General features: G+C 40.6%; 2 protein-coding genes across 2 annotated transcripts in view; both read left to right on the top strand.

Moving 5' to 3' along the window:
- Positions 1-19,957, top strand: part of LOC111325029 (uncharacterized) — a 225,318-nt gene that overhangs the window by 124,168 nt on the left and 81,193 nt on the right. Inside the window, exons 32-35 of the mRNA XM_088759636.1 lie at positions 16,431-16,535; positions 16,987-17,079; positions 17,745-17,837; positions 19,386-19,435. Coding sequence (XP_088615762.1) covers positions 16,431-16,535; positions 16,987-17,079; positions 17,745-17,837; positions 19,386-19,435 — 341 coding nt within the window. The remainder of the gene's footprint in view (positions 1-16,430; positions 16,536-16,986; positions 17,080-17,744; positions 17,838-19,385; positions 19,436-19,957) is intronic.
- LOC148730013 (uncharacterized) lies at positions 1,673-9,831 on the top strand. Its single transcript, XM_088759639.1, has 6 exons — positions 1,673-1,683; positions 1,881-2,969; positions 3,081-4,889; positions 5,241-6,209; positions 6,450-7,798; positions 8,364-9,831. The coding sequence occupies exons 1-5, from the start codon at positions 1,673-1,675 to the stop codon at positions 7,765-7,767; spliced, it is 5,196 nt and encodes a 1,731-aa protein (XP_088615765.1). The 3' UTR covers positions 7,768-7,798; positions 8,364-9,831.

Below are 19,957 nucleotides of genomic sequence, written 5' to 3'. Positions count from 1 at the left end.
TCCTGTCCAAGGATTAGGCGAAAGCACTTAAAGTCATCAGGAAAAAGGGGTAACGATGTTTCTTTGGAAATTACATTGGGCATATCGCTGATAAAAACCAGGAACAGCAAAGGCCCCAGAATTGACCCCTATGGGACTCCAGATGTTACAGGGAGGAAATCAGAGGACTCGTTATCTATCACAACTCTGTGTCTTCTACTAGTTAAATATGATCTAAACCAAGCCAACAAGGATCCACCAATACCAAGACATTCTAGCTTGAATAGGAGTCTTTCGTGAGACACTTGATCGAAAGCCTTGGAAAAATCGAAATAAATAGCATCAACTTGTTTTCTCCTTTCAAGAGCAATAGCTTTATCCTTGTATTTTAATTCCTCCAATTCTCTTTCTTGGCCCACCATGAGCGGCGCGTCCAGGTTTACAAGAGTTGGGCTATTTTGTCTAAGATGCAATGCGAACCACTGAACAGCTGTCACGACCCATTTAAAGGCCATTAAAAGGTCTTGTATGATATATTTACAGACCAAAATATATATCACCTTAAAGCTTTATCCTGGCAGTCTAAGTCCTCTAAGTTTCTTTCTTGGCCCGCCATAGGCGGCGCGTTCAGCTTTAAAAGAGTTTGGACTAAATCAAAACGTTACCTTCTTTTAAGCTTATACTGTCTAGTTAAGACTTGGTTGGCATAAGCGTAAGGATAAACAGAAGCGAAAGACTTTCAGGCAATCAGCAAGCACTGTACTGCTTATACCAACCATGTCCCTATTTAACATAGAATCGCATAGCTTACAGTAAACACGCGCTCTGATTGGTCAATACGTCAACCGGAAGAGAGGGTATTTAGCGTGGAATCGCACTAATGCATAAAGCGATATCGCTGACGTGAGTCGCGAGCAAAAATTATTGTTACGAACGTAAAAATGTAAATCAAATCACTCTCACTAGCAGAACGAAATATAGTGGCTAAACAGTTTTTACGCTGAATTAAAAAAGTAATCTTTTGTTTTACAGACCTTTTCTTTTGTTCGATGTTACCTCAAATAGGCCTTTCAACTAGGTCCAGGGTGACAAATTTCTTGTCCGGCCTGGCCAGTCTGCCATGAGTCTCCTGTGGCTTAGTGGTAGAGCATGCTAAGTACTAATCGGAAGGTCGTAAGTTCAACTCCTATCGGGAGCACTCGGAGTTCATTTTCTCCGGAATGTGCCTTTGTTATTTACGATATATGTGGTCCCTAAAAGAAAGAGTTGTAATTATAAAAGATGACTACAGGATTGAATGCCCTTAATAGGAAACTTTTAGCATAGTCTCAGTTCGTATGATGATTGATTACGACTTTCAGTGATCTTCCTTCATTACAGGACTGTACGGTTTTATTTGCCTCATCCAGTTCTTCTTCTTACACTTTATCTTCTCCAGGGGTTGCTGATGACTCTCAGAAAGAAGTGGGAGACAAAGCTGGAGAGGGAGGGGCTTATGGAAATCTTGGCAATGCCTATCACAGCCTTGGCGATTTAGAGAGGGCCATCCAGTACCATAAGCGTCACCTAAAAAATGCTAAAAAAGTGGGAGACAAAGCTGGAGAGGGAAGGGCTTATATAAATCTTGGCAATGCCTATCACAGCCTTGGCGATTTTGAGAGGGCCATCCAGTACTATGAGCATCACCTAAAAAATGCTAAAAACGTGGGAGACAAAGCTGGAGAGGGAGGGGCTTATGGAAATCTTGGCAGTGCCTATCACAGCCTTGGCGATTTCGAGAGGGCCATCCAGTATCATGAGCGTTACCTAAAAAATGCTAAAGAAGTTGGAGACAAAGCTGGAGAGGGACAGGCCCATGGAAGTCTTGGCAATGCCTATCACAGCCTTGGAGATTTTGAGAGGGCCATCCAGTACCATGAGAGTCACCTAGAAAATGCTGAAGAAGTGGGAGACAAAGCTGGAGAGGGACAGGCCCATGGAAATCTTGGCATTGCCTATCACAGCCTTGGCGATTTTGAGAGGGCCATCCAGTACCATGAGCGTCACCTAAAAAATGCTAAAGAAGTAGGAGACAAAGCTGGAGAGGGACAGGCCCATGGAAATCTTGGCAATGCCTATCACAGCCTTGGCGATTTTGAGAGGGCCATCCAGTACCATAAGCGTCACTTAAAAAATGCTAAAGAAGTGGGAGACAAAGCTGGAGAGGGAGGGGCATATGGAAATCTTGGCAGTGCCTATCACAGCCTTGGCGATTTTGAGTGGGCCATCCACTACCATGAGCGTCACCTAAAAAATGCTAAAGAAGTGGGAGACAAGGCTGGAGAGGGAGGGGCTTATGGAAATCTTGGCAATGCCTATCACAGCCTTGGCGATTTTAAGAGGGCCATCCAGTACCATGAGCGTCACCTAAAAAATGCTAAAGAAGTGGGAGACAAAGCTGGAGAGGGACTGGCCCATGGAGATCTTGGCAATGCCTATCACAGCCTTGGCGATTTTGAGAGGGCCATCCAGTACCATAAGCGTCACCTAAAAAATGCTAAAGAAGTGGGAGACAAAGCTGGAGAGGGAGGGGCATATGGAAATCTTGGCAGTGCCTATCACAGCCTTGGCGATTTTGAGAGGGCCATCCAGTACCATGAGCGTCACCTAAAAAATGCTAAAGAAGTGGGAGACAAGGCTGGAGAGGGAGGGGCTTATGGAAATCTTGGCAATGCCTATCACAGCCTTGGCCATTTTAAGAGGGCCATCCAGTACCATGAGCGTCACCTAAAAAATGCTAAAGAAGTGGGAGACAAAGCTGGAGAGGGACTGGCCCATGGAAATCTTGGCAGTGCCTATCACAGCCTTGGCGATTTTGAGAGGGCCATCCAGTACCATAAGCAGCACCTACAAAATGCTAAAAACGTGGGAGACAAAGCTGGAGAGGGAAGGGCTTATGGAAATCTTGGCAATGCCTATCACAGCCTTGGCGATTTTGAGAGGGCCATCCAGTACCATGAGCGTCACCTAAAAAATGCTAAAAACGTGGGAGACAAAGCTGGAGAGGGAGGGGCTTATGGAAATCTTGGCAAAGCCTATCACAGCCGTGGCGATCTCGAGAGGGCCATCCAGTACCATGAACGTTACCTAAAAAATGCTAAAGAAGTTGGAGACAAAGCTGGAGAGGGACAGGCCCATGGAAGTCTTGGCAATGCCTATCACAGCCTTGGAGATTTTGAGAGGGCCATCCAGTACCATGAGAGTCACCTAGAAAATGCTAAAGAAGTGGGAGACAAAGCTGGAGAGGGACAGGCCCATGGAAATCTTGGCAATGCCTATCACAGCCTTGGCGATTTTGAGAGGGCCATCCAGTACCATGAGCGTCACCTAAAAAATGCTAAAGAAGTAGGAGACAAAGCTGGAGAGGGACAGGCCCATGGAAATCTTGGCAGTGCCTTTCACAGCCTTGGCGATTTTAAGAGGGCCATCCAGTACCATGAGCGTCACCTAAAAGATGCTGAAGAAGTGGGAGACAAAGCTGGAGAGGGACTGGCCCATGGAAATCTTGGCAATGCCTATCACAGCCTTGGCGATTTTAAGAGGGCCATCCAGTACCATGAGCGTCACCTAAAAAATGCTAAAAACGTGGGAGACAAAGCTGGAGAGGGAAGGGCTTATGGAAATCTTGGCAATGCCTATCACAGCCTTGGCCATTTTGAAAGGGCCATCCAGTACCATGAGCGTCACCTAAAAAATGCTAAAGAAATAGGAGACAAAGCTGGAGAGGAACAGGCCTATGGAAATGTTGGCATTGCCTATGACAGCCTTGGCGATTTTGAGAGGGCCATCCAGTACCATGAGCGTCACCTAAAAAATGCTAAAGAAGTGGGAGACAAAGCTGGAGAGGGACTGGCCCATGGAAATCTTGGCCATGCCTATCACAGCCTTGGCGATTTTGAAAGGGCCATCCAGTACCATAAGTGTCACCTAAAAAATGCTAAAGAAGTAGGAGACACAGCTGGAGAGGGAGGGGCTTATGGAAATCTTGGCAGTGCCTATCACAGCCTTGGCGATTTTGAGAGGGCCATCCAGTACCATGAGCGTTACCTAAAAAATGCTAAAGAAGTGGGAGACAAAGCTGGAGAGGGAGGGGCTTATGGAAATCTTGGCAGTGCCTATCACAGCCTTGGCGATTTTGAGAGGGCCATCCAGTACCATGAGCGTCACCTAAAAAATGCTAAAGAAGTGGGAGACAAAGCTGGAGAGGGAAGGGCTTATGGAAATCTTGGCAATGCCTATCACAGCCTTGGCGATTTTGAGAGGGCCATCCAGTACCATGAGCGTCACCTAAAAAATGTTGAAGACGTGGGAGACAAAGCTGGAGAGGGAAGGGCTTATGGAAATCTTGGCAATGCCTATCACAGCCTTGGCGATTTTGAGAGGGCCATGCAGTACCATGAGCGTCACCTAAAAAATGCTAAAGAAGTGGGAGACAAAGCTGGAGAGGGAAGGGCTTATGGAAATCTTGGCAATGCCTATCACAGCCGTGGCGATCTCGAGAGGGCCATCCAGTACCATGAACGTTACCTAGAAAATGCTAAAGAAGTTGGAGACAAAGCTGGAGAGGGACAGGCCCATGGAAGTCTTGGCAATGCCTATCACAGCCTTGGAGATTTTGAGAGGGCCATCCAGTACCATGAGAGTCACCTAGAAAATGCTAAAGAAGTGGGAGACAAAGCTGGAGAGGGACAGGCCCATGGAAATCTTGGCAATGCCTATCACAGCCTTGGCGATTTTCAGAGGGCCATCCAGTACCATGAGCGTCACCTAAAAAATGCTAAAGAAATAGGAGACAAAGCTGGAGAGGGACAGGCCCATGGAAATCTTGGCAATGCCTTTCACAGCCTTGGCGATTTTAAGAGGGCCATCCAGTACCATGAGCGTCACCTAAAAAATGCTGAAGAAGTGGGAGACAAAGCTGGAGAGGGACTGGCCCATGGAAATCTTGGCAATGCCTATCACAGCCTTGGCCATTTTGAAAGGGCCATCCAGTACCATGAGCGTCACCTAAAAAATGCTAAAGAAGTAGGAGACAAAGCTGGAGAGGGACAGGCCTATGGAAATGTTGGCATTGCCTATGACAGCCTTGGCGATTTTGAGAGGGCCATCCAGTACCATGAGCGTCACCTAAAAAATGCTAAAGAAGTGGGAGACAAAGCTGGAGAGGGACTGGCCCATGGAAATCTTGGCCATGCCTATCACAGCCTTGGCGATTTTGAGAGGGCCATCCAGTACCATGAGCGTCACCTAAAAAATGCTAAAGAAATAGGAGACAAAGCTGGAGAGGGACAGGCCCATGGAAATCTTGGCAATGCCTTTCACAGCCTTGGCGATTTTAAGAGGGCCATCCAGTACCATGAGCGTCACCTAAAAAATGCTGAAGAAGTGGGAGACAAAGCTGGAGAGGGACTGGCCCATGGAAATCTTGGCAATGCCTATCACAGCCTTGGCCATTTTGAAAGGGCCATCCAGTACCATGAGCGTCACCTAAAAAATGCTAAAGAAGTAGGAGACAAAGCTGGAGAGGGACAGGCCTATGGAAATGTTGGCATTGCCTATGACAGCCTTGGCGATTTTGAGAGGGCCATCCAGTACCATGAGCGTCACCTAAAAAATGCTAAAGAAGTGGGAGACAAAGCTGGAGAGGGACTGGCCCATGGAAATCTTGGCCATGCCTATCACAGCCTTGGCGATTTTGAGAGGGCCATCCAGTACCATAAGCGTCACCTAAAAAATGCTAAAGAAGTAGGAGACACAGCTGGAGAGGGAGGGGCTTATGGAAATCTTGGCAGTGCCTATCACAGCCTTGGCGATTTTGAGAGGGCCATCCAGTACCATGAGCGTCACCTAAAAAATGCTAAAGAAGTGGGAGACAAAGCTGGAGAGGGAAGGGCTTATGGAAATCTTGGCAATGCCTATCACAGCCTTGGCGATTTTGAGAGGGCCATCCAGTACCATGAGCGTCACCTAAAAAATGCTGAAGACGTGGGAGACAAAGCTGGAGAGGGAAGGGCTTATGGAAATCTTGGCAATGCCTATCACAGCCTTGGCGATTTTGAGAGGGCCATGCAGTACCATGAGCGTCACCTAAAAAATGCTAAAGAAGTGGGAGACAAAGCTGGAGAGGGAAGGGCTTATGGAAATCTTGGCAATGCCTATCACAGCCTTGGCGATTTTGAGAGGGCCATGCAGTACCATGAGCGTCACCTAAAAGATGCTAAAGAAGTGGGAGACAAAGCTGGAGAGGGACAGGCCCATGGAAATGTTGGCAATGCCTATCACTGCCTTGACGATATTCTGAGGGCCATGTTGCAGTGTGTGTGTGATGTAAAATTTGATGAAGAAGTGAGAGACAAGGCGGGACAAGCTTTTTCATTAAATATTCTTGCTCAGATCTGTGAACCTCAGAAATTTCCTTATAAAGCTATCAGTTTTTATAATTCCAGTTTGACAATGTATAACAAAGTCAGAGCAGACCTCCGGTCTAAGGACGAGTGGAATATTCGTTACAGCGAAACTTACAGTGTTACCTTTAGAAAATTGTGGCGTCTTTATTTAAACGTAGGTCAGGTTTCTGATGCCTTGTTTACTGCTGAGAAAGGACGGGCGCAAGCCCTAGGGGATGTTATGGAGACAAAATACGCTGTGTTTTCTGACTCATTACAGGCAGTTGCCTTAAACCTTAGATCCATCCCAACGACAACAATTTTTATAGCATCTAGTGAGAAAGAAATTGTCTTCTGGGCTATACGCGGCGATAACAAAGTCGACTTGAGAAGAAAAGAATTAAATGACTGCGTTTCAGAAAAAGAAGTGAGAGAATTCATCTCAACTCTAAACCATAATGCTCTTGAAAAAACTGGTGCACGAACTGCCGTTACTTGTGAAAGGGAAAGCCTAAGGAAACTATATGACATCATCATTGCTCCTGTGGCTGACCTGGTTGACGGAGATGACCTTATACTTGTACTCGAAGGTCCACTTTGTTTGGTCCCGTTTGCTGCACTGGTGAACCCGAATATGCAGTATTTGTCGGAAAGGTTTAGGATCCGTATGATTCCATCCCTAACCACTTTGCAGTTGGTTATCGATTGTCCAGTAAACTTCCACAACACTTGCGGCGCGCCTCTCGTAGGAGATCCGTGCTTAGAGGAAGTTATTTTCAACGGGAACAAGTTGTGTCAGCCACCGTGTGCAAAGGAAGAAGTAGAGATGATCGGAAGAATCCTCGACACCACCCCCCTCGTTGGAACAAGGGCCACTAAATTTGAAGTGTTAAAGCGACTCCCCTCGGTTGCTTTAGTGCACATCGCCGCACATGGTGCAATGGAAACAGCAGAAATTGTTTTGGCGCCAGACCCTACAAGGAAAACTCACCAGCCTGAAGAGAAAGACTTTTTACTAACAATGAAAGATGTGTCATACGTTCAACTGCGTGCAAAACTGGTTGTGCTCAGCTGCTGTAATAGCGCTCGTGGAGAGATAAAGGCAGAGGGGATGGTTGGTATGGCACGAGCCTTTTTAAGAGCCGGTGCCCGTTCCGTCCTGGTGTCCCCGTGGGCGATCAATGACCAAGCCACTTTCCAGTTCATGAAACATTTCTATGAAGAACTGGTGAGAGGAGAGCGGGTTAGTGAAACTCTTAACCAAGCCATGCGACTTATGAGAGAGTCCGAAACTTTCAAGGAAGTTAAGTACTGGGCGCCCTTCGTTCTTATTGGGAATGATGTCACTCTGAGACTAAACTGATCAGGCAAACAAGATGGAGATTCTTTTCAAAGTGAGTCAACATAATGTTTTGTTAATGTTTGTATCTATTCGCCCTATGCATGAATGGCGGGCTCGATCAGTATTCTTTTTTGTTCATACAGACTAGCCATTCTAGCATCTTCAGAGTATCTAAGGAACAATAAAACCTCAACTCAAAGATGAGTTCAAAGGAATGTCAATCGGGCCTGCCACTATAGATTGAGTGAGCAATTTTTAAACAGCAACCAGATAGTCGATTCTTATGAAGTGCCATACACTGTTTTAGAAACAACATGCATAATTGTCAATGGCGATTGATTTGATCGATCTTTTCAATTATTTTTTATTGCGTTCTCATTTCAATTTCTGGTGATTTCGCATTTTTTACTCATTTTTACAAGTAATATTTGTTTTAGTTTTCCCAATAACGAAAATATAGTCGTCCACTTGGGGTTTACACTTGGCTTACTAGTTGTAACAATATTTTCTCCAACCGCACCGGCTTTGTATGTGCCAAAAAAGTTAAGGCTAGCTTCAGAAACACGACTTGTCTCAAGTTAAATGTTCTCTTATATTCTTCTTCCTTTTTTATGTAGGTGGCTCCTACAGAAAAACGAGATAGAGCTGAGTTTGCCAAACTTTTAGTTCAACTACTATATGAGTATACTATATGAATATACTAAACACATTTATGATACATTTCGTTAAACAATAATATACGTGAAAAAATTTACTCAGTTCTGATTGGTTAAGATAGATGAAGTTTTCAGGTAAGTCAGTGCAGAAGAGAGTTAATTCACTGAAGAAAAGGGTTAATTCAGTGCAAAGAAAGTAACAAACTAGACATTCTGATCGGTCAGAACAAGAGCCATAATTATGGCTCTTGGTCAGAATGATTGGTCAATGTCAAGGTCAATGTCACTTGCAGGGTTTGAATAAACTATTTTTGCACCTGATGCGCGCGCTTTTTTTCGGCATAATTATGATAAGCTACCTCGTATTTTTTCATTTATATCATTAATACATATTAACATGATTTTTCTCGTGTACTTTGGAGTAATAAAAAAGAACTTGTAAGTTTTTTCAAAGATCACAAATTGCATTCGCCTTACGGGCTCATGCAATTTTGTTAGTCTTTGAAAAAATTTACTCTTCTCATTTATTCCAAATTGCACTCGAAATCATGTGATTACATATACAAATAACTCTTTGAAATATCATTTTCCCAAGAGAACTTTGTATCATATTTTACGCAGACAAGTCATTATTTAGTGACTCGATTTATATTTGATTTAATTGTAAAAGTTTAAAATTATTAATGACCGTTTTTCCTCGAATACACGTACACGCTCTGATAAACGCTTCCCTCGAATTAGCCCCTACCTTTTAGGCCATAATGTCAAACAAGCGCTCCTCTAGAATAAGCGCCCCCCCCCCCCCCCATTTCTCCCGCACGTTCGTAAATAGTAGTGATACAAGGAAATCTTGATTCTAACTAAGGACACTTTATCTATAACTTTTTACGCTTCAGTTACAGCGGAATCATTGCAGCAAAATAGTAAGTCCCCCACTCGACTAAGTGCCCTTCTTCCAACAAGCGCCTCTCCCTTACCGTGACGCCGAAATTTTAAATAAGCGACCAGGCGCTTATTCGAGGAAGAAATTTTGTAAGTTACAAAAACAAGTTTCTTTGAAGTGTGGTTGAGTTGTTTTTGTTGTTGATCAATTTTTTTGGTTTTTACTTTTGAGAGAATGGTTTAACTGTGTTTCGGGGAACTAGCCGTTACAACAGACAAACTTTTATACTCTTCCGGAGCATAGTTAAATTCCAGAGTTCTTGCAGTCGTTTAATGGAAGACATAAGTAGATAATTTGAAATATGCCGAACATATTGGATTGTTAGGCTAAGAATTGAATTGTCTAATTTAGTTATTATTAGAGTGCTCGATTCTTTGAAGATCGTAAGCCATAGGCTGGTTGCGTTGACTTCTGCAAAAGAAGAAAAAACGTGGAGACATTTAATTAAGAAACACGACTCTGCTAGCTATGTTCTCACTAAATATTGCATCATAATACCATGAATAATGATAATATTGTAATACTGGAACTTCAGTACATTAAACGAAATTGAGTGGTATAACTAGTGTATCCTAAAGATATAATGCTGCGACCCATTCTGTTGATAGCGACATAGTTTACGCAGTGATTCAACTACCTGTGTGTTCCAAGACTTACATGGAGAAGCACAACTCAGAAGTTATCTTCTGCGGGAGAGGAAGTATACTTAAAAACAGAGAAAATAGCGCGCGCACAGAAGAAAAATATTGCTTTTTGTAACGAATCTCATCCCGCTTTGCCAAACCTCAACAACATACACTGGAAATGACATCCTCAAACTAACTCTAATTGTTACATCGCAAAGGAAAGTCATTAAGAGATCCTAATAAGAGCTGAATTTTGAGGGAAGAAGATTTAAAAACGCTAGCGAATGGCAGGAGTCGCACATGCCCTGCCGAACACCATCGCATCCCCTAAATTCTTTTCAAATCCTAATTATGTTGTTGCTCGCTCGCTACGCTCGCTGCGCAGCAATTGTGGAAAACTACACTCAGATTGTCTCTCTCCGTGAAGTCACTGGGACTTATCTTTCAGGCGGGGGGCAAAAAGAACAGATACGCCAGTCTAACATCAATGAGTATTTTGTTCAAAGTAACAAAAACGTACGCGTCTGGGATAAACTTTTCTATTTCGGGAAAAGGCTGTGTTAGGCGTCTTTTATTATCGGTATATAACCCCTTGAATCTTTTTTAATTGAAATTCGGGGTCAGAATTTTTTTTATCCGCTTCCAAGTCCCGTCCCATGCCTCGAGGAGTCCCGAGTCCAGCGATGAATGCGATTGAAGAGTATTGATCGATTCTACGAACTTGTAAAAGTTCCTGACCATAATTTTCTTGACAATTTCGGGTTCTGTAATGACAATGGCAGTTGTTTTTACCCAAAGACGTTTCTCGCACTCGTCCGTACTTGTAGAAAAGTGAATACTTTAAGAATATGTTTCATAAGATATTTCACATATCATACGTGCTTTAATCAGTCGATACATGTGTTTAGATGAGAGTATCTAAACATGTTTGTGAAGTCACTCCCCCTTCCGTTTTCACATTGCCGCTCAACAACTGATGTCAGATTTGCATACACGAAGCGAATTTTGCCGACTTTGCTCGTGTCCAAACAAAAACTGTTTCTGACTGGTTCAAAGGAACCTTGTTTTGTGTTACGTACGTATCAGATAGGACTAGATATATAGTTTCTGAGGCCTCATTATGTGCTACATCCCGAAGCTGACTGCAATATATTACATCAGATACTGCTGTTGGCCGGAGTAACTGGAACATTTACTATTCATACCCAGTGTCATTGTTCTCTCACTGCACAAAATCATCGATTCCAGGCGCCCCTTCTGCTTTGTTTCTGAACGTACTTGTTGATCAACTGAACTGATAATTGGTGACTGAAACGCTCTTAATCTCAATAGAAACCGTAGCGGTTCAACATTGGATTTCGTTTTTGTGTAGGTTTTTAAAAGTTGTAATGGTTGACGGTGATTCGGTTTAGGAGCAGATAACCGGAGTTGAGTGAACGAATCAGAACATTAGAAATTGAAGATCTGGAATTTGAAATGGAATAGTACTTGATTACTGCTTGGCCGCTACTACTGACTGAGCTTTAAAGCCACACTAGTCAAATTTTAGGGAGCTCTTCTCTCCTGTGGAGGAGTGGTTGAGTTTGAGCGTGTAAATATGAAGCTGTTGCTTAGTTTCATCCCCCAGTTTCTGCTCTCACCATCTCCTCTTACCACTTCTTCGTCTTCAGAAGATATTTCAGGTTTCTTTGACACTTGCGTTGAATCGATCTTTTACTCAGTAGTAGCTCTCACAAAATAACTTTACAGTTCGGGGACTGGCTCTAATCTGAATGAGAATTCTGGTCAAGAGCTTATGAAGCTGTTAATCTTCATGCATTGTCACCACTTCTCACTTAGCTGGCGAATCACTTTAAAGTTACTTTTTACAAAATTTTTTCCTTCTTTAAATGTCTTACCTTTGCGGGGAAGGTCGGGAAAACGAAAACAAGAGTGGCCACAAAAATTACGGAGTGCCTATTCAAAGAATTGAAACTACACTATGAAAGATAACTACGAAGAAAATAAATAGTCTTTGAAAATTGTTACCTAACAATGAAATAAACAGAGAATTCGTAGAAGAAAGGGCTTACCCAAGGTACCGCTCCTAAGAAAGCTACTTGTTCTTAAAACAAGTTATCTAATTACACAATCAGTGTGGAAAACGGAAAGCACAAGCTATTTACCCTTAAGTCACCTTAAAGAAAGAGATTTTAAAGGTGTTAAATTAAAATTTAAGAATTAAGATAACAATTATCTATTAAATAAAACCTCCAAAGAGAAATGATTAACTAGCCTTGTATTACTGAATGGCTTTGTATGTTATTTCCATCCATTTTCAACGCTGAAATAAGCTAAAAAAAAGTAAAAAAAACAGATGTATTAAGGAAAATTCTGTTAGATGCTAATTTTGTCTTTTAACAGTATACACCTTGACGCCGACTTCTCCAGGCTTCTATTTCATTTTTAGAATTAAAGTAGATTCCCGTTTTTTGAGCTGATTAAATGCAAGAAACTTTTTCTTTTTTTCAACGTACTCCTTAATCCGAAAGTTCCTAATTGTTCCAGGAACAGATTTCAATTTCTCTCTGATTCGCGTGAACCTTTGGCCGTTTTACAAGAGCCTCTGTTTATGACTTAAAGGTGTTATACCCACATAGCAACCCTCATGTCATGCCCACATACTTCACCCTCTATCATGATTTATTGATTGATTTGTCTGTTTACCCTTGTTAACTTAACAAAATCAGATTTGTCAGGGATAAGTGATTAAAAACGGCTCTTTATGGATACCATGATATGTGAATGTATGATAGTAGTGAGGTCGTTACATGGACTAAAGCGGCTGCCAGAGGCGCCTGATAATCCTGACGTCCGATCTCAATCTCAGTAACACTGTAGACCGTAGCAATTCAACCTATGCTGCTATTAAGGTATCGAATCATTCACTTTCACTTTAACATTTCTATCAGTTCTTGTATAGCTTCATCAGTGAGCTACATGTGAGTAAACCAAAGTGAAAAAGTATTAGCTGGTGTATTTTAATGACATCTATTGATGGACTGGGATCGTGAAAATCGCGATCAACTGCGCGATTGATCGTTTGGAAAAATCTTTTCTCCTAATATCTAATATTAAAAGGAAAAAAAGAGACGGCGCAAGCCTGTTTTTGAAGTGCCTGTGTCTTAATTCTTCATCTTATGCCACAGCGATTCTTATCGTCATTTTCTTTGTCGCGTTTCGTCGAAATTGACACGCAAAATACCGTGGGTAGTGTTAAAAAGATTGATTTGAAATTCTTTTTTTATGACACTCACAAAACACTCACCTACTGTGGTTACTCAAGTATGACGTCAAAACAGTCTTCATTCACGATTATCATCAGCAATCTTCATAATAATGAACGCCACTTGAGCCGTAGTGAAAATGAGGCCTGATAAAAATTCAGGCCTTTACGGGATTTGAAATGCCCAAGTCATTTTATTGTCTTGCTTCATCATCTCTTCGCGGGTTGTAAGTCCTGCAGTTTACATGACGTATTTTCAGTAGTAGTAGCCGCTTTCCTATAAACTTCTGTTCGACGGCGACGTCTCTTTGTAAGAGCTCTGGAACGTTTGGAACGTTCTAGGATATCGCTATTGATCAGCGCCTTCATTGTTGTGGTTTCATCACTTTTTTTGGAGTGTTAGAATTTGGCTGGAGATTTACAGCGAGATGAACAGGTTCCGTTTTCAATGGTGAGAGTACTATGCTTGAGCCGTATAAAACAATTTCAGCACAGAAAAAGGAAGACAGAGAAAATCATAAGTATGAGTTTGGTATCTGTCGGATTCGAAGAAGAAGCGAAGGCGGTCAGTCTCTCGACGAAACTCTTGGCTCTGGCTTCTTAATTCGAGATCTGAATATTCCAGAGTTTACTTTTCGGCTTTGTCTGGTAACAAGTGATAAAGTTATTGCTGGCCATGACTTTGAAAATTATTACGTAGAATTTAAGAAGTTTACTTCTGCTAAAATGACAAAAATTGAATTAAGCGAAATTGCATCGTCAGAGGTTCATAGAACCTCCCGTTTGATCTTCATTGATATCAGCATCGATCTTATCAAGAAAAAGAAGAAATTCTACAAGGATATCTCTTGCCGATCATTTAATGTTGTTAGGAAGCGCTTAGGAAGTTATGAGGATTTATTCTGCTACTTTGTGGACGATTCTCAAGCGGAAGTTCGGGTGAAACAAATGAAAATTAAACAAAATGATGGGGAGGAATTTCATGTTGAGGAAGCTCATCGCACTTACTCAAAATTCAGTCAATTTCCTCGAGGTTATCCCTTTGGTGGTGTTATCTTGAAAACTATCGAGAATGAGTTAATTGTGGTTGGAGTGCTTCAGTTCGCCGACATGGAAACAGTATCTCCTGTTTTCTTCCCGATATCTTCAAGTGAAGGTAAGTACCCAAGATATTTGATACTTGACGATTGACTAATTTAAGGGGAAAGGTTTAGTGAAAAGACCCTTTCAGGCGGCTTGTGTGTCGGCTTATAACGTTTGGGTCTGAAAAATGGTTATTTAGCTGAGAAGCGAAGCTCCGATGGCAAATGTGAAATTTTCTCTGATTTGATTACAAATGCTAAGTTATTTGACTCTTCTGAATTTCTTTGATTATTGAACATTCCATAACGGGTAAAAGAGAAATGCCACTTAATCCAGGTGCAACTGAAATTGAAAATGGTGGAACTTGTGCAGAAAATGGGATGATGACTGAAAATTAAAGGAACATGATTTGGGAGGAAATGTGGCAGTTGATAATCAGCACTGTTTACAATCCAACCAGCGTAGGTGAAGGACATTTCTTCTGTGGAAAAATTTTCATGGCACCAAAATTAAACCACCGATAAATCTAAGTTCACCTAAACTTGTTAACCCAAAAGCCTATGTGAGGGCCAGTATTGTGGTTAATGGGTGTTATTGTAGAATAACTGTTTGGTGAATTTGCACCATGTTACCTTAAGTAGCAGTTTACAGTCAAGCCAGTACGCAAGAGTCTTGTGTTCCTGGAGGCACATTGCCCGGAACCTGAGTCATGTCTAGTTATCTTACCAGAAAAAAATGTCAAGTGGCTTGAAGAAACAAAATTAATACTTAAAAGATGAGTGGGAATTGGTTCCATCCCAACCCACTGTTAGATTGGCACCCGGCTGTTTAAACGCTCAGAGATGATCAAAACCCAGGTAAACAGCAATCAATTGTGGCATACAACAAGTTAGAGGCATTACTCAAAGATATTTCAATTCTGACCTTTTGATAAGTATCTTTGTAGTCAGAGTCTTTATGGTGCTGTTAGAAACCAAGATTACCTTTCTCAAGCATACAAAACATCCACCTGAGTATGCAAAGAGCGGACACAAATGAAAAACAATGCAGGTTGTTGTTATAGAAACATACAGTGCTTCCCTTTTTTGTTAGAAAAGAAAAACACTTCTAGAGTCGTTACCCATACAAATTCTGACCATGTGACAGGCCTCTTGCCAAGCTTTTTAAGAGGGAGGTTAAAAAATGAGAAATAGCAATTAACTTTGTAACCTTCCTCCCATGCTGGATGTGCAGGCAGCATGGGCCTCCACTGGGGTCTGGGGGCAAGTTTTCTCTGCATGGACACCATGTTGTCAATGGTGATGTTTCTCAATAATTTAGTACTGGGCCTTTTCGTTGAGCTGCAAGTAGAATGAAAAGGAAACATGGCGGTTTTCATTTCATGAGGTGACTGCATGGGAGGGATGAATTTGGTCAATAAAAGCAGGATTTCTTGAACATATGATAAATTTTCAAATGTGTAAAATATGATAGATATCTTCACAATATTGCTTAGAAGGACACAAGTAATATTAAGATTAAGTGTCTCAAGTTTAGGAAATGTCTGTGAGTATGAAACAAGTATACACTTATTGAAAAACATCTTTTTGTTGTTAGAGACAAACAATTAATGCTTTTAAAATCCTTGTGGTGATGTCAGAGATAAATTTAAAGAGTGCTTAAGTGATAAAGATTTCCCAATTTTATTGCCTATACAGTCTATAAGTCTGATCTTTTAAGTATTTGTTTCTTGGGGCGACTTGACTTATATTTTCGGGCGACATGATTTAGATTTCAGTGACATGACTTCGGGCAAGATGACTCTTGGAGGACTTGACTGTTTACCACGAAAGTACCCAATAGAAGAGTGCAAAAATTCTGTATAACCTCATACTGTTCTGAAACAAAGCAAGTTTCCCAGCCCATGGGACAAAAGAGGACATTTTTTTCCATATTGTGGAAGAAAATGCAAGCAGATGAAACAGCTCATTTTTGGAAGAATCTGAGATTGTGTACTATCCTTTAGACAGTCTGGCTATCAAAAGAAAGTGTGATACAATTGGTGAATTAATTTGACTCCAATTGTCAGTTCTTTGACTATTCTGAATTGTCTTAATTATTGAATGTAATAGGTAAAGGAAAGATGCCTCTTAATCACTTTGCAACTGGAATTGAAAATGGCGTAACTGCGTTAAAAAAGGGAGGACAACAAGAGCACACTTTACAATCCAACCAGGGTAAGTAAAGATGATTACTTTTATAGCAAGATTTCTACAGAATGAGAGACTGAGTGTAACAGCTGTTAATTCAATGCTAATTGCATGTTTCATTAGATCTGATCAACTAAGCTCAGCACACTGTTCCAATACAGTACTGTATGAGAAATCCTTACAAACAAGCAAGTGCCCTTGTCTGTAACCATGAAAATTGCTACAACATTGGTAATGATTCCATGATGTTTTATTACTTTGATGTGAGTCTAGTTAAATGATCCCTATCTGAAAAATTAAGGTAAGAACAACAAGGGGTATAAACACATTTTGGCCCGGGTATGACCTAGTGTTGAATGACAAAACCTTGGCAGAGACTGGGCCTTGTGCACAGGAAACCTAAGATTTACAACTAAGTTTGATTCCATTTGTCAGTTTGTTGACTATTCTGAATTATTTGAATTATTGATCATGATAGGTGAAAGAGATAATCAGTGTGCAACTGAAGCTGAAAAGTGCAGAACTGGTTCACTGAATGGGATTGTGGTTGAAGAAAAACAAAAGTTTGGAGGTAATTCAAAAGTAAATAATCAGCACCTTGTACAATCCAACCAAAGTAAGTGAAGGACAAGGCTTTCTGTAGGGAGATTTCCATATGGCTAAAATTGATCCACTAATAAGTTCAAGTTTACTTAAGTTTGATAATTAAGGGAGGCCCAGTTGAAGGAATGTGCCGTTTCTCTGTGGGAGATGTGTTAGCTAAAATATGGTTTAAGCATACACAGTTTTTGGTTAAGGCACAAAAAGTTTCAAAAAGAGACTAATAAACACTCTTTTAAAAAGCCAGATAGAAACTGACAATTTCAGTGCACCACTTTATATTCTTTGTTAATTAAAATGATTTTCTGTTAATTATAATAAATAATTATAGAATAACACTTCATAGTATTGTATAATTATATAGGTACATAGGTAGAGGGCCACAGGATCATCAGTTTAACTACTGTCATGTGCTACCCTCTTGAAATAAAGTCTATTGTATTGTAAGGCATGTGCCTCAAGGTTTTTTATGTTTTTCTTTAATTTTGATGTTGGGTAATTACACATAATCAAGGTTATTGATTCTATTGGGATGGTTGTGATCATAAAGTAAAGTAGGCAATTATTTATGAAGTCATTTATGGAACAAATTGAAATTGGGTTACACATTAAAGAAGCCTCTGTTCCTTATTGAAGGTTTTACATCTGGTAGTGGAGGAAGTGATTGGTGGTCTTATTTGAAATCATGGCTTCCATTTCAGGATAATTCTGACAATTGCAGTGATAATGGTGAGTATTGTTAGTTTATACATGAGAGATTCCAGGATGGCACATACATTTTGGCTGAAAAACCTCCCACCTTTAGCATATTCTCCTTTCTTTTTTTTTTTTGGTAACTTTCCCTGGCAAAAGAATTAAGATACAGAAGATTCAGTACCATAAATTGTTTCCTTTTTGTAGAAAAATTGAGTGTGCAAACTTCACGTGCATGTACATAAGGTTCACAATTGTTGGTGATCTCAAACTGCAGGAAATGACATCTTCAAATGGGCCTCTAGTTATAAAAGTGAAAGGGGGATGCCTTTCCCCACCTAGAGCTTCCAGAGGCATGAACCAAAGGTTTTCATGCCTTTGTTTTGCATGTTAAGAGCCACTGACCATAAACATTGAAAATTAGCTGACAATTTCAAAATTTAATAATTTATTTTTATTTTCACTTAAGGACCCTTTTGATGAACCTTTTTCAACAATTACATTAAAAAGTTTTGTGGCACTTTGCTTTCTTTGACAATAAAAAAGTTCAAAATATGCCTAGATGGGCATTTTCCCCCTGTTAGGCAATGAAAAATGACACAACTTTGGCAACTTTTCATGCCACCATGCCATGCAATCACTTTGAAATTTTCTTTGCAAGCAGATGGTCCTTTTATTTCTTTGAAAGTATAAACTTCTTATTATGTTGTTACATTTAAGTCTGAATAGTGATCTGTTGAAATAATCAAATGTACTTTGAAACCAAATTGAAAAACAGTGCAATGCAATCAGTCACTTGAGAGGCCATGGCCATTCTCTCAGGGTGGCAGAAACGTTCCATGTACATGACCTCTTGCATGACAACCATTTAATGGATCTTACTACATTTGTTGTCATAATAACACAGACTCTTTTCAACATGGACACATTACTTAGGGCAGACCAAGAGAGAAACTTTAAGGGATTGCACTACAAGGATAAAGCTTTAAAATGATATATGTTTTGATTTGTAAATTATATACCACACCCTATCTTGCATTTTTGTAATAATAGCCCAAACTCTTTTCAACCTGGACGTGCTGCTTATGGTGGGCCATTAAGATACATGTAGACAATTCAAAAATTAGGGTACAAGGATAAGGATAAAGCTTTGATATGATGTATATTACCATTTGTAAATGTATAGAATATGGTGCACCTCTTCATTTGCCTCTGCAAAGAAAACGGGGCACATTATCTCAATAGGTCACTATTCAGACTTCAACATCACAAGAAATTTACATTTTCAAAGAGTTAAAAGGACTATGTGTTAGCAACTGTCAGCATGTTCTCAATATTTATGGTCAGTGGCTCTTAAGGATGAGAATCCCTGATTATTCTGAGATTTCTGAGAAACTACTCTGGTTTGTTTGTCTAATTGAGCTAGAAGAAGAAAATTTACTATCCTTCCTTATAGGGCTGGTGTATGACAGTGGTAGACACCATAGTGTATAGAACTATCGTTGGAGTCATTCCTCATTAAATCAATTACAATCTTTTTTCATTTTTCCCATGAATATGGAAATTTGTCTCTGAATCTATCAGGGATTGGCAGTTTTGACATAACCATTGACCCACCAGAGATACATTTGCAGGTAAAAGAAAATTGTTATTTTATTACATTTAAATTTCTCACAAAGTTGTCTTTATGTTTTTCTATGTAGGATAGACAGTGTCCATTCTTTTCATATTCAAACCTGACCACATAAATAGAGAAGTAATTGTATTCTGATGGCATTGGATAGATTGAGCTGACTGTGTGGGAAATATAAAAGCCACACAATGGTATGACCTGGGGTATTTTTGGTCACTAAGAGTCAAGTTCCCATCATATATTAGGTGGTGAGGATGGGTTCCAGATTGAGCTCCTTTGAGCCTCTTCTGTTAGTAAGAGAGCTAGATAGCATTGAGTTTTGTGTGTGCCACATTTTGGTTGTTTGGTGTATTACATTTCAAGGTAAATAGCAGGCATCTTTGTTCGTTGTAGCTTTCAGACTTGAAAATGTAATATTAGAAGAACTTTCTCTGTATGCGGATTTAGTTTTTTATTTCTGGCTATGTGGTTTGTATTTTTATATTTTTATATCAGTGTGACCGAGGCAGGTTCTGATGTTGTT

The sequence above is a fragment of the Stylophora pistillata genome, chromosome 5 (assembly GCF_964205215.1).
Source record: "Stylophora pistillata chromosome 5, jaStyPist1.2, whole genome shotgun sequence".
Classification (NCBI taxonomy): Eukaryota; Metazoa; Cnidaria; class Anthozoa; order Scleractinia; family Pocilloporidae; genus Stylophora; species Stylophora pistillata.
Note: the sequence above shows the minus strand (reverse complement) of the source record. Positions and strands in the feature narration are given on the sequence as shown.